The sequence below is a fragment of the Orbicella faveolata genome, unplaced genomic scaffold, assembly GCF_042242905.1.
Source record: "Orbicella faveolata isolate gen_17 unplaced genomic scaffold, um_ofav_v1 contig_3, whole genome shotgun sequence".
NCBI lineage: Eukaryota > Metazoa > Cnidaria > Anthozoa > Scleractinia > Merulinidae > Orbicella > Orbicella faveolata.
This window is the reverse complement of record NW_028301558.1, coordinates 13,721,038-13,737,500: the sequence shown is the minus strand read 5'-3', so window position 1 is coordinate 13,737,500 and position 16,463 is coordinate 13,721,038. Positions and strand designations below refer to the sequence as shown.

Sequence of the window (16,463 nt, the reverse complement as noted above, 5' to 3'; positions counted from 1 at the left end):
GAAAGGGTGGGGATGTTCGTCGGAAATTTTGAATTAATCCCTTAAAGGGGACCAATCATGGCCTGGCCCAGGATTTTTTGACCCCTAAAAGAGACCATATTTAAAACATAGTAAATAAATATTTTTATATTTCTTTGCGTGAAACCCTAAACGAGACCTTCACGGCTACATATGGTCTACATGTGATGGCGTTTTGCCCAGAACACCCTAAGTGAGACGACGAGCATCCCCACCCCTTTCTTATGCAAGTCCCCCCCGGGGGGGGGGGGGGCTCAGGGTCTCTTGAATCGTCCTTGCTCAGCTATGACATTATCAGCGCGTTAACGTTTTTTCTTTTGCTTGGTTTTTTTTTTTTTTTGGTTTTTACTCTTTTGCCGCGGGCAGATACCAAGGAAAAAGAGAGAAAGGGGAGGTCATCATCACATAACACCCACTGATTCCGCCCCCTCCCCCACCTAGAAGAACCTGGAGTCCTTTGAGTGTGCCACCGACGTGCCCGAAAAAAATATGTTTTTAAAAGACTAATTTACTGTCAAAGGCTCTTTTGTGCATCCATCGCTATATTTGAAAAGACAAGACTAGGCGTGACCAAAAGACAAAGAAAAAAAAACCACATGGAAGGTCTGTCTAACCAGCTGGTCTCCAAACACCTTTCTTTAATTTGCAAGAATTGGGAACAATGTTCGTCGAAAGATATCAAGACCACTACCAGTCACAGAGATGGGATCTCGTTGTGTCTGAACACGCGAACAACGAAAGAACGATGTGGCAATGAAATCAATTGTCGTAATAGTTTACAGTTATAGCTGTATATCTCTCGGTTAGTTAGAAAAGATTACCAGGATTATATGTAACCCTAGCTTCCGTCATAAGGTTATCGCGGTGTTTTCCAGTCGTGATAATATAAGTGCATTTGTTCGTGCTCATTTTAAAATCCACTTTGAAAGTCAACAGTAGTTTTGAAACATAGCCAGAACTAAAGTTCATATACATATTTTTGTTAATTATCCGATCACTTTAAAATTCGACTGAATGTTTGAACTATGTCAAGCTTTGTAAATACAGTTGTTATGAGTTGTCAGTTTTCTGTTTAACGGAAGTTTTCCCGCAATCTATAAAGATCCGTACAGCTCTATTCAAGGTGTGGCTTTTATTGTTGTCTGCTATCTTTGTCCGTGAACAAAGAATACTCGAAAATATGGAGAATATTTAAGTAGAAATCGCTATCTCCAGCCATCATATTCTTCCGTTCAAGATTATCAGTATTACACGCGTGGCTGAGGATTCCCACGACCAGCGACTTTTAAAACAGTGAGGTACTTGTCGAAATGACGCCGAGATAAGAAAGTACTTTCCTTAAGATATTTTGATATCACTGGACCGACAACTGTTGTACTGTAAAACCAAGTTCTGTCTTCCAGACAGGAATTGTTAAAGACAAATTTCCCATGATAGACCCTGATACACTTAATAGTGACGTTGGTTTTCACGATTTAGAGTGGCTCTCTTCAGTGTTCGATCCCAGGAGCGCTGTCTGCTGCATGCCCGTAAACCTTATCGCTGACAGTTCCCACGCATAGGGTCGCTATCTGTCTCAGCTGAAATTATGCATGTACGGTCTTATTACCAAAACTAAAATCTTAAAGAAACGGCGTTTCGGTCCACCTTCCGCCACATCACTGCGCACTGGAAAGGTACATTGGCGAAAACGAAGAGTTAAAACTTGATGAACTTGATGAAGTTTTAAATTGGACAAGAAGTCTCTTTCTACTAAAAGATTTAAATTAAACTGCTTCTTAAAGATCAGAAAAAAGATTGCATGCTTCACTACGTGATGTTTTCATTGCCCATTTTCGTTGCAATTGTAATTCAGTAGTGTGGTATTTAAAGGTCAATTGCCTTAATGGGAAAACAAAACATCCGTTCTGCTGTATTCCAAGAAATTGGCGTTTTTTTTATCTCGGAGAAATAGCCAAATTACGGTGAGTTTTCTGATAAGCTTTCCTATTTTGTACTAGCCTTCTCTTACACAGCATATGTATTTAGATTTGTGCCCTGCAGGCGATTTCAAATTTCTGCCAAATGTAAATATATTTATGTTCCGTGAGTATATGATAAACCTTTATGAATAAGTTGCCAGTAATCGGATACCCGTGTTTGCGCGAAGAACTCTGGGATCGTCAGGGGCAGACATTGTTAGTCGCTAGAAGGAAATGTATGGCGAAAAGTTGTTTCGAGGTTCAAGAAAACGATTTTTGAGAGAGATCAACGCTTTTTTGCCGTCGTTTTTATCGCAAATGGATTTGGGCAATGATGATATGTGGAATATGTAAGTTTTTCTTTGAATAACCGTGAAATATGTGACAAAATCTACCGATAAACTCCGTTGTTTGCGTGAGGTTTATTGTGAAATTTACATCGCGTAATGGTCTGAAAATATTACAAAATTAATTAGGTATAAATCGAGACGGAGGAATAACCGAGTAAAGCCTTTTAAGTTGTGTACAGGCTACTTTTGGCTTATTTGAAAGCTCAGTCGTACAAATAATACTGGAAATAAGCCCGGTGGCGATCATTGTACTGTCAGGGGTTGATTTAATGACAAATGAGTCCGCGCGACTCATGCTGTGTGGCTACTGTGTTGCTCAAAGCCTTTGTTTTGCTTTTACAAGCACGTATTTCAGTGATTTTCCATTTCTATAACAGATCAAGGGTAGCTCCTTGAATATATCTCTGAGTATTTGTATTTGAAAGTGCCATTTGTGCGTGATTATGCTTTCCAAAGTTTGGTATTGATGGTTGAGTGAAATTGCCCGACACAAAGGGTAGTAGTTCATTCTGCAATTTCGATTTGTGTTTTAGAGCTTCTTTTCTGTCTTAATATTTAACTTCTCGGAGGGTCTTTCCTACCATGTGCTCCGGGTAGCCTCTCGAGATCAGGCGTGTATTGAAATTTTCAATATTCTCTTCAATGTATTTCACAATAAACCTCACGCAAGCAAAAGGGAGTTTATCGGCAAATTTTTTTCACTTATTTCACGGTTATTCAAACAAAAACTTACATTTTCCATGTATCAAAATTGCCAAAATCCATTTGCGATAAAACAACGGCGAAAAAGCGTTGATCTCTCTCCAAAACCATGTTTTTGGGCGTCGAAACAACTTTTCGCATACATTTCCTTCTAGCGACTTGCAATGTTTGCCCCCTGACGATCCCAGAGTTCTTTTCGCAAACACGGGTATCCGATTACTGGCAACTCATTCATTAATTACATTGAAATCTTAGCCATACACATTTTACCCTGCGAGCGGCGAGGAGTAAAAACTCGCTAGCCACCAGATCAGGAACATGGACGGCAGTCCACCTTAATCTCCTGTCTCCTTGGTAGTAGGTGAGACCATTCAAAATGATGGGGAGCGAAAACGTGGAAAAAAATAACAGTAACAAAAAAGCAGGTTAAGTACCTGGAAATGATGCAAACTGGAACTGATCATGAAAGGTGAAATCTCCTGCGGAAGGAACGCTCCTCTTAAAATGAAAAATAAATTATCCCGTGATCCCGTTTCAAAGCAATCTTTCGACACGATGACCGTGACTCGCATGGAGCAAGCAAGTAGACTGGTTAACACCTAGAGTTAAGGGAGACCACCACCATCATTATCATCGTCATCATCATCATCATCGTTATGCGTTTTGCGTGAAACTCGAGTAACTCTTCTTTCATCTTGCAGTTTATATTTCACTTTGCTTGTATTTGTATTGAGCAATCCTGCTGAGTGAGTGAACCAGTGTTATCTTAAACACAAAAATAGATCACGGTCTCTTGCTTTACATTCAGTTTCGTTGTCTAGTGAAGTAGCCTAGAAAAAAATGTACTTATATACTGTGGAATCCCGATTTCTCGAATTCTCAGTTTCTCGAACAGTCCCGATGGCTTGAGCCAAAAGGCATTTGATGTAAATTTAAGAATATGTACTTTAATAGGTGTTTAATAGGTGTTTCATAATTCCAGTCACGTCTTACAATTCAGGGACTAATCGAGCCCTCTGAACGCATTAATTGCCTGCTCCCGAGACTAGAAGTTTTAAGGACTTGCACATAAATGTATTACATTTTTGTGATATATCAAAACAAGAGAATGTTCGCTTGATTGAAACGATTATTTATAAACAGCACAACATGACCTCATTTAGTTCAATTGTTTAGTTCTTAATTGAGGATATCTTGGCTTACTCATTTGACGGTTGAAGGTAAAAATATTGCGTTTTTGAAAGTTGACGGTTAATTTTTTGGCCATTTGAGGGTTGACGGTTAACCCCACTGAGACACTCGAGCTAGCTTGCCATGAGATAGCACAGTTTACTGAGAACATATACCAAGGTCTACCAATAACGGTTGAAATTTTGAGATGACATCTTTTGTTTAACCAAATCAAATATTGGGACAACCACCAAGACTTGTTTTGTCTAGTTTAATAGTGTAAGGAAAACAAAACTAAAGGTTTGGCTGGCATATATTTAGGAAGTGAAATACTGTAATTGGCATATTTCTCGTAGAATTAAGGAACGTTAATGGGCAAGGAAATCCTTTGTCACTGCCCTGCACTACGAGATGAAATAGTCCTTTTATTTTGTAACAGCTGGTCACGTGACATGCTTATCAAGAACACACTGATTTAGTCATTGGTCTGATGCATAGTGTTATCAGAAATGAAAAAACAAACAAAACAAACAAACAAAAAAAAAACACAAGTAAGCCTATATGCATATTTTCAGGTTTATATCGCTCAAGAGGGAATTTTTATGGGCGCTAGCAATTAGACGGATTTGCTTAAGGGAAGAAGATGCTTTACCCGGCACGGTGCAAGATGGGAAGCGCGAGATTGGGAAGCAAGGTACCTATCACCTCACGCCGTGCCGCACACTGTATGAAGGTAAGCCAGCCGTGCGCTGCATGGAAATGTATGTAGACGGCTGGCAACGAGTCAGATACTGCAACGATACCGTCCATATCACCAAGGGAGAATACGTACTTGCTACGGTAGTTGTTTCCTAAAAAGTCTTTTTAGCCTTTTTGTTTAACTTAACTGTTTTGTTTGCTTGTGTCTGCGAACCGTGATTCATTAATATCTTTAGTTGGTTAACTTGGGATTTGTTGGTCACTCAGGCTCTTGGTCTCGAGTCATCTGATGTGAAAGGTAACTCGCAAAGACTTCTGGGAAATCAATATGGATGTCGTATATGACTCGTATGGTTATCGCGAGCTATTTTGAAAACAATATCAATGAGACAATCATGACTCTGCTGGATAGACCCAATAAGTTTAATTAGCCCCAATAACTCGTGCTGTGTTCCACAACTCCACTGTTCCAGTGAATAAACAAGCAGCGGGTTACTCTTCCTAAACATCTCAAACATTGAGATCCTTTAATTTCAAACTTCTTAAAACAGAGCTGCAATTGTTTGCAAGAAGCATCTTTGCCGACGAAACAGCTTCTCCTGAATTGACCGGCGTGACCCGTTATTTCCAAAGAATCAGTGACCTGACATTCGATATTACCTTAGATCTTGAAATTTATCGGCGACCCCCCGTTGACATTGAGGTTTTGTTACAGTCTCGCGCTTCAATCAACGAAACAAATAGTTTAGTCCACTTAATTAATAAACTTTATTAATCAACCGCATATTAACCATAGGAAACTTCAAATTCAACAGGTTCTCAGAGACAGAGATTCTTTGCACGTCGAGGTTTACTCTTAAACGACATTTCACATGTTAAATTAAGTTTCACGAGGAACTGTGCGACAACAATGGAAGAGGACGAATCAACCTGCTTAGCCCGCATCTGCCAAGTTAATCACGGCGGGGATAATCAAGCCAGCTATTGCTTCCAAGTTTTCAAGTGCTTGACGTCCGCACAATGCCACACGATTTGTCGAACGCTAAGCATAGTTCTGTTGCCTGGTTTGATCCTTTTCGGAGGTATCACAATATTCATCACTGGCTGTTTAATAAACATCCCGCCCATGATCATTGGTGGTGCCGCTATGTTCGTGCTGGGTATTCTCTTCTGCTTACTGTGCGGACATGCCTGTGACGGTTTGACGAAGCGAGTTCGAAAACCTCGCCACAGCCGTGATGAGACTAAACCTGTGTTAGTTTGATTTCAGATAGCGGGATTTTTTTTTTTTTTTTTTTTTTTCATCGTTGCTTGACAATACTGGACTACTTGCAATTGATGGCATCCCTTTAAATGGAGAGGTTTACAAACTCAAGCAAATCAGCCGGTGGAGCTCTGCAGTGGTGTCAGCTCAGTGACGTTGCAGTCGAACGTTCAGCTGTTTAGTGCTCCAGCGGTATGTGGCGACTCACATGCTACTCAGTGAAAGTAACTTTGAGGTACCAGTCATTCAAATAGTAACAACTCGAAAATGACAACAACGTTGACTATAGTTAGTTCTCATAAGAAACATTCTAACTAGCCATTCTAGCAAGTTTAGTGATATAGTATGTCGTGCAGATACATCAGTTTACACTAAATGTAACTCTCCTTCCATCGTGTTTTTCTTCGCGAGTTTTCTGGGAAAATCAATGGAACCTCTGCTCGCAGAGTGAGCTGTTGCGACGTATGTTGTATACAATAAATCAAACTGTTAACTAAAACGCAAAACACGTCATAACAATTAATATTCCTGCTAACATTTTCTGTATTAACCGCCAATCTGGTCTGTTAGTCACTGCCAATGCAAGCGAAACCTGAAGAAAAAAGTTGCTGAGAAAACTGATCGATAATAAAAGGTTGTATTTCTGGGTATAAATTGAATGGGAGTTTCATGCAAAATGGATTTTAAATCGCTGAAATGTTAAGAATTTTGCCGTCTATATTGGATAATTGTTCACTTTGTAAACCTAAACGGTAAACACTCATTTGAGACATGTAATTGCCTCAGGCGTTTGCACCAAATTTATTAGCTGGTGCAAACTATGTCGAAATATATGTCTAAGAATGTCGCAACTAAAATGGATTAAAATATCCCACGCTCAATTTGAGTGTGAGTGAGTGAGAACTTTATTAAAGTGTCAAAAACCTTATAGCCTGGAAATAATACACCATACTAATTAGGGGACACTGCTAAAAAACTATACTAATACTAATATTAATACAATAAAAAGTAAATGACTTGAAGGGCATTACGTGCAGCATACGATGCAGCCGGTGTCCGTTAAGCGAGTTATATCCCTTTTGCGAATATAGTTTGTAAAAGCCTGCAGTGTCTTGGCTGATCTGTCAGCCGTAGATAGTTTGCCCCATAATTTGGGTCCTACATATATATATATATATATATATATATATATATATATATATATATATATATATATATATATATATATATATATATATTCAGCGTTTCATTTGCGGGTTTTTAAACTGTACTGTACGTTACACGGCCGCATCTGTGTGTCAAATAAAGCTCTTCAGTGTCTGTAAATTAAAGATGTTTTAAACCCATATTTAATCAAATTTCGAAATATTTCAAATTTCTCTACACGGCTTTATCGTGATTAATGCCGCCAGATCTCTGATTCATCTGTTGTTTCTTTAAATCGTGACTACCTTTTTTCTCTCAAATTTCGCTTGAGCCACACCCAGATTGGTTTTTTAGGGTTTGATTCAAATTTTCCGACAAGCGTCCCGGCCCCGCGTTTCAAATGAGTCCAACAACTAAACAAAACTGAGATCGCCGGTACGATCATCGATAATTAAGAAATTTTAAAAAGAGCCTGATGACCGTCTATATTTAGGGGTATCGAATGGTCCCATTTAACTTAAAAGCGCTCGCAAAATTTGACCTTTGCTCGAACTGCTCGCAAACATTCGATGAGAGCTCGCGTGCTAGTCATGCTCGCAAAATTTTTACACCTGCTCGCATGCTTGGATTCTCGTTGAATCCTGCGCGCTTTGTTGTTGTTCAAATCAGTCATGATTTCATTAAAACAAAAAGGTTGCCATCCTTATCTCTCGGTTTGTCATTCTTCAGTTCAGCAGTTCAACAGTTCGTCCCGTTTGGACCCTCTGTATGTATCATCGGGAAAAGCGCTCGCTGCTCGCAACACTGAAGTTTGATCACTGCTCGTGCTCGCAAAAATACACGCTCTGCTCGCATGCTTGCATATGCTCGCGAAGACCCTTCGATACCCCTACAGTATATTTGGTTATTAAAATCACCATAAAAACTCTCAGTCAAACCATCCTCTCACGCCACTCCCGTTTGCCTATAATTTTTTTATGTATGCCCCTTCTTCACTATGCTAAGCGTAAACAATATTTTGAACACAAATATAACGCGCAACTGAAACTTTAATATTTTGAGAGATGTGTTTATTAGATCGAAATGACAATTCACAGTCTCTTGCATCTATTTTGTATTTATTTATTTATTTATTTATTTATTTATTTAATATTTATTAATTTATTTATTCACATCAACACTCTTTAACAGTAATATTATCTTTAAACTTACTTTACATTGATTCATTTGTTTGTTTGTTTGTTTGTTTTAATCTTGCCTTTTTGTTCGTTGGAGATTTGATTTTCAAGGTCTGTATTTCTTTATTTCTTTAATAATGCATAATTCATTTATGTTTTACATAAACTCTTTTTAAGCAACAGATTGCTCCGCTCTATGGGTTTACCGGAGCAATTAACTCTCGCGGGATGTTGGAAGAACAAGAGAAAAGCTTGTACGAATTAATTAACAAATAAAGAAGCCTAAGCCGTGTATTACACTGTGATAAAACACGACGAGCATTTGAGAACACGTGGGAACTGTAGAAAACACGAGCCGCAGGCGAGTGTTTTCTACATTTCTCGAGTGTTCTCAAATGTCCGTAGCAGAAACAACAAAGCACACAGATCGACAAATTGACGCAATTATACACCTATCCACTAAAGTACTTCATGCCCCGTCTTCAAAACTTTCTGCTGCTTCGTACGTGTCGGAAACGTCTTGTTAGCATGTTGCGTGACAAATAGGGCATGGCGATTTCACATTGATGTAAACTGAGCTAGTAGATAAGAATTAACAATTACCGGAAATTCCTGTGTGACCAAACTAAGATAGCTAATACAAGAATAGGATCGAGTAGAATTACGGACAGTTCGAGAATTGTACTTGATGTGATTAAATGGTGACTGTGTGATTAAAATACTTCTAAGACATCTTGTGACTTTTGGAGAGCACTAAGGTAGAGGGGACATTCTCCAAACGTGGCACCTCCGACGGGACCGCTATCTACATGGTTGTGAGTATAATTTAGTCCTAAATTCTATTTAAACCTACGCTTCCGACGGAGATGGAGAACGCAAAGGGAAAACTGCAAACGAAACTTACGCAACTAGAAATCCACGCTAAGAGAACGGAACAAGTGCTAGATTCGGGATCTGTAGATGCTATCGAGAGACATACGGGAGCATTAAGGTCTACAATATCTGAAGCGGACGAGTTAAAGCGTGCGTTGGAAGCCTTAAAGATAGAAGCAAAGGAAGATCTTGGTGACATAGGCACGTGGAATGCCGCGATTGACCTTCAGTTGCTGAAAGCTGACGAAGAGGTTGAGAAGCTTCGCAAATGGCTCGAAGACAGAAGACGCCAAGAAGAGACGACCGCGCGTGAAGATCAACTCAAATTCGAGATGAAACTGCATGAAGAAAAGATGAAACTTCAGACCAATCTCACTACGAAAGAGAGCCACGAGGGAGGCGGGTCACCTAAACAAACACAAGCGAAGCTACCAAAGATCGAGATTAAAAGGTTCGAAGGCTCTTACTTGGATTGGCCGAGGTTCTGGGGTCAGTTCACGGAGACGATCGACAAGGCCGAAATAGCACCTATCAATAAATTTACCTATTTATGTGGGCTACTGGGTCCAAAGGTTAAAGCCGCTGTGGAAGCCTTGCCGTTTACAGCTGAGGGTTATAATAGAGCCAAGTCGATATTACTAAGCAATTATGGGAAGGAATCCGAAGTAACAAAGGCGTACGTCAAAGAAATAATGGCTCTCCCTGTCATCACAAGCGCTAACCCTAGGAGGATAAGCGAGTTTAGCGAAACATTGACGTACTGTGTCCAAGCGCTGGAAACAATGAATAAACTCAGTGAAGTTAATGGAAACGTACCAATGACACTGGATAAACTGCCAGCAATTCGGGGAGACCTAGTACGAATGGATCCGGAATGGGAGAAATGGAATTTCGTTCAGTTGTCAGAGGCAGTAAGATTTTGGACAAAAAGAAACCCGGTTGAAGAACGAGAAACATCGGAGCAACTTAATTCCAAACGTGACCGCTCAAATAAGCTCTTCCAAGCACGTGGTGGCGATGGTAAGCCAAACAAATGCGTTTATTGTAGTGATGTGACGCACAGATCGTCGGAATGCCAGAAGATCTCAACCGTGGACGAACGAAAGCAGTTTCTCGCGAAGAAGAAGTTATGTTTTAATTGTGCAACACCGAATCACCGCGCCGCAGAGTGTTTCAGCAAGAAAACATGTTTACATTGTCACAAACGCCATCACTCTTCGATATGTGATCGTGAACAAACAGACAGCGGGAAGCAGACGTTGATGACAGCCAGTGAGAACAATGAAGGAATCATGCCAGTCTTAACAGTAAAGGTCGATGGTATTACCTGTCGCGCGTTGATAGATACCGGCGCGGGGAGTTCATATGCATCTGCGAAGCTGTTGGATCTCCTAAAGAAAAAGCCAAGTGAAACGAAAACAAAACGTGTGGATATGCTAATCAGCTCAAAAGTAACCAAACTAGAAGTGTACGACACCGTCGTAGAATCCTTAGACGGGAATTATCAGATGTCTGTAAAACTGACGAGAGTGAACAAAGCAGAGCTGTTATCGGTTGACAACCCAAACTACGGACGATTGATAAACAAGTACCCGCATTTGCAAGGAGTCAACATCACAGACCGTGACAAGAAGGACCAACTTCCCATACATGTCGTACTAGGAAGCGGGGAATATGCGCGCGTAAAAACTGAGACAAAGCCTCAAATTGGACAGGATGGGGAACCGGTGGCGGAGAAAACTAAACTGGGATGGTTTATCATGAGTCCTGGATCAGAATTTGACCACAACACGATGCTGCTGACGCAAACATCACAGAGCGACTACGAGGACCTGTGCAGGCTTGACATACTAGGGCTTGCAGACACACCAGAACATGACCAGAGCATAGTGCACGCAGAATTTAAGGAACAACTACAGCGCTCACCGGAAGGATGGTATGAAACCGGACTACCATGGCGAGGCAATCATCCAGACCTACCAACAAACGAACAAGGACGTATACGACGCCTGTCAAGTCTGACCAGAAAACTGCAGCGCATTAACCTCACCGATGAGTGCGATGCCATTATACGAGAGCAACTCCAGAACAAAGTAGTTGAAGTTGCACCAGAAGAAATCGTGGGGAAAGAATTCTACATCCCACGCAAAGCAGTGGTTAGAGAAACGGCTGAAACGACCAAGATGCGCATAGTCTATGATGCTTCTGCAAGAGCAACGCCAGAGTCATCGTCGCTAAACGAGTGCCTTTATCCTGGCCCTCCATTGCAAAACAAGCTTTGGGACATATTAGTGAGACAGAGAACATACCCCATAGCTGTAACTGCAGACATCCAGAAAGCCTTCTTGCAAATACGAATCCGGGAGTGTGAACGTGATGCATTAAGATTCCATTGGAGGAAAAGTGAACACGGGAAGTTAGAGATACTACGTTTCACTCGTGCGCTGTTCGGTCTAGCCCCATCGCCCTTTCTACTCGGTGGCGTAATCGAAGCTCATTTAGATGCTTGGGAAGAACGAGAACCAGAGATAGTGGCAGAGCTTCGACGCAGCTTGTATGTCGATGATCTACTCACCGGTGGACGAAATACAAGCCAGGCCCAGCAGCGTAAAGAGAAAGCCGTTCAGATATTCAGCGACGCAACGTTCCAACTCCACAAGTGGCATTCCAACGTCAAACAGCTAGAGGAAGATCCAAACCTGATCGTTCCCCCTGAAGAGCAGTCATTTGCCAAACAACAACTAAATGTTAAACCAAGTGAATCTAAGATGTTGGGACTCAAGTGGGACAAACAGCATGACACCTTAGCGGTAGTGATACCCAAAGAAGAAACCCAGCCAACCAAGCGAGGAATCCTGGGAAAGATGGCTAAGATTTATGATCCCTTAGGCCTGATTGCACCATTGACGCTCACTGCAAAGCAGATTTATCGTGAGTTGTGTGAAACCAAAGTACAATGGGATGCGAAGATCAACGGAGAACTCCTACGGCGCTGGAAAAAATGGGAGGAGCAATTACCTCGTGAACAGCAAGTACCGCGATCAATAGCACGATATCAAGAAGCAGTACAAGAAGTGGAACTACACTCTTTCGGGGACGCATCAGAACGAGGAATAGGAGCGGCAGTCTATGCAGTTGTGCGCCAACCATCAGGGAACACTCAACGATTAGTGGTCGCCAAGAGTCGACTTGCTAAACAGGGACTGACTATTCCACGCCTAGAATTGATTGCAGCGCACATGGCTACCAATCTACTGATAAACGTGCGGAACGCCCTAGATAACGTGCCCTCCCCAAAGGTGTTTGGATGGTTAGACAGCACCGTCGCACTTCATTGGATCAAGGGAAATGGCCAGTACAAACAGTTTGTCGCGCATCGAGTTGCCAAGATACAATTACACAAGGAGATCGAGTGGAGGTACGTTCCTACGGATGAAAACCCTGCAGACCTAGCGAGCAGAGGTGCTCCAGTTCAATCAGCACTTTGGCAACAGGGACCGGCGTGGCTCCAGGACAAGTCCAAGTGGCCAATCAACCCAGTCACTCGATCGTCACCAGCATCAGAAATGGAAGCCAAAGTCATTAGGGAAGTGCTCAACCTAGCGCAAACCAAACCAGAGCCAGACGAGTTCGACGAACTCCTCGAACGCAACAGCTTGCGCCGAACTTTAAGAGTCGGCGCATGGATCAAGAGATTCATCCATAACTGCAAGCATAAAGAGAAGAAACTTGGGCCTCTACTCACAGAAGAAATAGAAGACGTACGTGGTTGGCGGATTAAGCGAGTCCAACGGCGAGACAGAGAAACCACGGGCTACCCTCAAATTAGCGGGCAACTCAACCTGAAACCCAATGAAGAGGGAGTGATGACCTGCCACGGCCGGATACAAGGGCAAACTCCAATATACCTACCGAACAGTGCAAGTTTTACAGGAAAACTGGTCCAGCAAGTTCATTGCGCGACGCTGCATGGGGGAGTCGCTCTGACAATAGCAGCAGTGAGAGAGAGATACTGGATACCGAAGCTTCGTAGCTTGGTCAAATCGGTCCGAAGTAAGTGCTATGGTTGCAAGAGATTCAATGCAACTCCAGCAAGAAACCCAATACCTGGTCAGTTACCGGAAGATCGGACCACAGTTGGCGCTGCATTTGAAGTCATCGGTACAGATTTCGCTGGACCAGTGAAGTACAAACAGGGAAAGAAAAGTCAAGGAAACGCCTACCTGGCTATCTTCACTTGCAGCCTTTCAAGGGCTATACACTTAGAGTTAATGGCCAGCCTGGAGACGGACAACTTTATCACATGTCTCAAGCGTTTCATCGCTCGTCGTGGACGACCACGGGTCATCTACTCAGATAATGGCGGTACCTTCATCAAAGCTGAGAAATGGCTACGGGAGTTACGAAAGGATGAGCGTCTCCAGGGTCTTCTAGAACAACACGAGATCTCATGGAAATTCAACTTGAGCCGCGCCCCTTGGTGGGGGGGTCAGTTTGAGAGATTAATTGGAGTCGTGAAATCTTCCATGTTCAAAGCTATTGGTGGAGCTACTCTAACCTGGTCTGAGCTCAGTGAAGTGCTACTCGACGTTGAAACGCAGATTAATCGCCGCCCATTAAGCTACGTGGAAGACGACGTCGAGTTACCAATCTTAACGCCCGCAACCTTCTTGTACCAGCGAACAAACCAGTTACCAGAAGAGGAGACCTGGAGGATAACAGATCGAGACATCCGGAGGCGTGCTAAGTATCTGCGAACCTGCAAGGACAAGATGTGGAGTCGCTGGCAGAGAGAATACCTTACAGCACTAAGAGAAAGACACAACCTGACGCACGCAGTGACCAAGTTCCAACCTAAGAAAGGAGACGTCGTCATAGTGAAAACCGACAGCAAGAATCGTGGAACATGGCCGCTGGCCATAGTGAATGAAGTGTACCCGGACAGCGACGGCGTCATACGCGCGGTTCAACTCAAAACCGCGAAAAGCATGCTGGAACGACCAGTACAACATTTGTACCCATTGGAACTCGAGTGTGATCTCAACACTCCAGTGGCAGACCCGCGCTTAAACCCACAGGCTCAGGATTTCCGCCCTAAAAGAGATGCAGCATCAGCAGCAAGGGTACGAATGAAACAACTTACGGATGCTGAACAATGTGAACTATGAACAGAAATCAAACAAGTTGCGGATGTTGAACAATGTGAAATACGAACGGTAAATCAGTTCGTGAAAACTGATCTATTAGCAGTAGAATATATCATTCTTTTGTTTGAGGGAATCAGTACACAGCCTGAACTGTGAATTTTGAAATCGTCAATAGGAAGTGACGTTGATCGAGGACTGATTATCGCTTTGTTACCGCTCATATGTGATTTAATAGTTCAAGACTCAAATCGCGTGATTGAAACAGAATTATGACATATGCTTCGATAGTGAACCATATGAGGGGAGTGTGTGTCGGAAACGTCTTGTTAGCATGTTGCGTGACAAATAGGGCATGGCGATTTCACATTGATGTAAACTGAGCTAGTAGATAAGAATTAACAATTACCGGAAATTCCTGTGTGACCAAACTAAGATAGCTAGTACAAGAATAGGATCGAGTAGAATTACGGACAGTTCGAGAATTGTACTTGATGTGATTAAATGGTGACTGTGTGATTAAAATACTTCTAAGACATCTTGTGACTTTTGGAGAGCACTAAGGTAGAGGGGACATTCTCCAAATACGGAGCTCCATCACAAACTTCAAAGAAAATGTTTTTCGCTATCTCTAGCATAAATGTTGACTAGAGGTAATGTGGCGAAAAAATAAAACACGCTTTTTCTATGTTTTATACTCTGATGAAACATGGGTTTTGACCAATCAGAGCGCGCTCAGGGTCCTATCTATATTATAACAAGAAATAACACACAAACTGAGGTGAAAACATGACAATAAAACGCATTGTTGGAAAACAAAAATAAAACTATATATGTTAATTTGACGTTTCGTATGTTTCGACATACATCTTCAGAAGTGACCGTTTAGGATAGAAGTATAACAACTAACCAGTTTAAATTTAAGATAATAAACTAATTAACAAAAACAATGACTGAAGTTGAAAAAAAATTGCATATGAAAAGTGCAAACTAATAAAGATGAAGCTTTTCGATGTAAACATTATCATTTAGGGTAGATTTCAATTCCCTAATTGGAGTAGAGTTTGTCTTATCTTGCAATGTAAATCTGACCAACCTTTTGCTAATCAGTCTCAAAGTGGTCCCATTTTAAGTTGTGACCAGTTGAAGTGACGTGGTCTGCGATAGCAGATGTATGACAGCTACCCATGATCGCTTTAAACACGAACATGGATGTCTAACACCAAAGATGTACGGTGTAAACCAAGGGTGCATGATTTGGTTGACCTATTAGCTGGAGTATGGAAGCCTTGTACCTCAACGCCGTCGTCGTGGGGCGCCCGCGCCCGCGATCTAAGCCGCTAGCCATGTTGACCATGAAGAAAAGCTGCATGGTTTTCTATTTCTTAAATGCATTTGATTCTGTTCCTATAGTTATGGTGCTCCGCTTGGCGGCCCGTCGGGCCTCCAACCCGCGGAGCTCCGCTATTAGGGAGTTTAAGCAAATGACTACGGCTGGTGATACTACGGCTGCCGTGACTGAAAAGGTCTAGGGAGAGTACGTCTCGGTGGTCTGCCAAATTTTAAGTTTAGCCAGTAAAGCGAAATACAAATTAAAAGATGAAAGAAACATCGGCTAAGGAGTTTAAAATCTCTTTTATTTAGTTTCTCACAGCCGAAATGGCTTCGGTCAAAGGACGATGGCCGTTATTCGGTAGGACGAACAGATTTTTTCTGAGCGAAAGCGAATGCCATACACTTTGCACCATAACAATTTGATGGATGACATATATAATTTCAGAGACAAATATCTCAAAGAATATCGAGTGAAGAACACAAATATATCAATACTCAAAGAAGCAAAATAGCATCGTATAGTTATCCAGATATAAAACATCTTCACTAAACCCTCAAAGCAAACTTAACCGAAGAAAAACAACCTCGTGCTCAACACGAATATTTCACTTGACTCGCTTCGC

General features: G+C 41.8%; 1 protein-coding gene across 2 annotated transcripts; it reads left to right on the top strand.

Annotated features, from left to right (window-relative positions):
• The first annotated feature begins 8,997 nt into the window (after nucleotides 1–8,997).
• LOC149106510 (uncharacterized) lies at nucleotides 8,998–15,043 on the top strand. Of its 2 annotated transcripts, XM_089298065.1 has the most exons (2): nucleotides 8,998–13,786; nucleotides 13,863–14,002. In XM_089298065.1, exons 1-2 carry the CDS (start codon nucleotides 9,355–9,357, stop codon nucleotides 13,865–13,867), a joined length of 4,437 nt encoding a protein of 1,478 aa, XP_089154191.1. In that variant the 5' UTR covers nucleotides 8,998–9,354; the 3' UTR covers nucleotides 13,868–14,002. The 2 variants fall into 2 exon arrangements, with proteins under 2 accessions (XP_089154191.1, XP_089154190.1); XM_089298064.1 differs by having other exon boundaries at nucleotides 8,998–15,043.
• The last annotated feature ends 1,420 nt before the right edge of the window (nucleotides 15,044–16,463 follow it).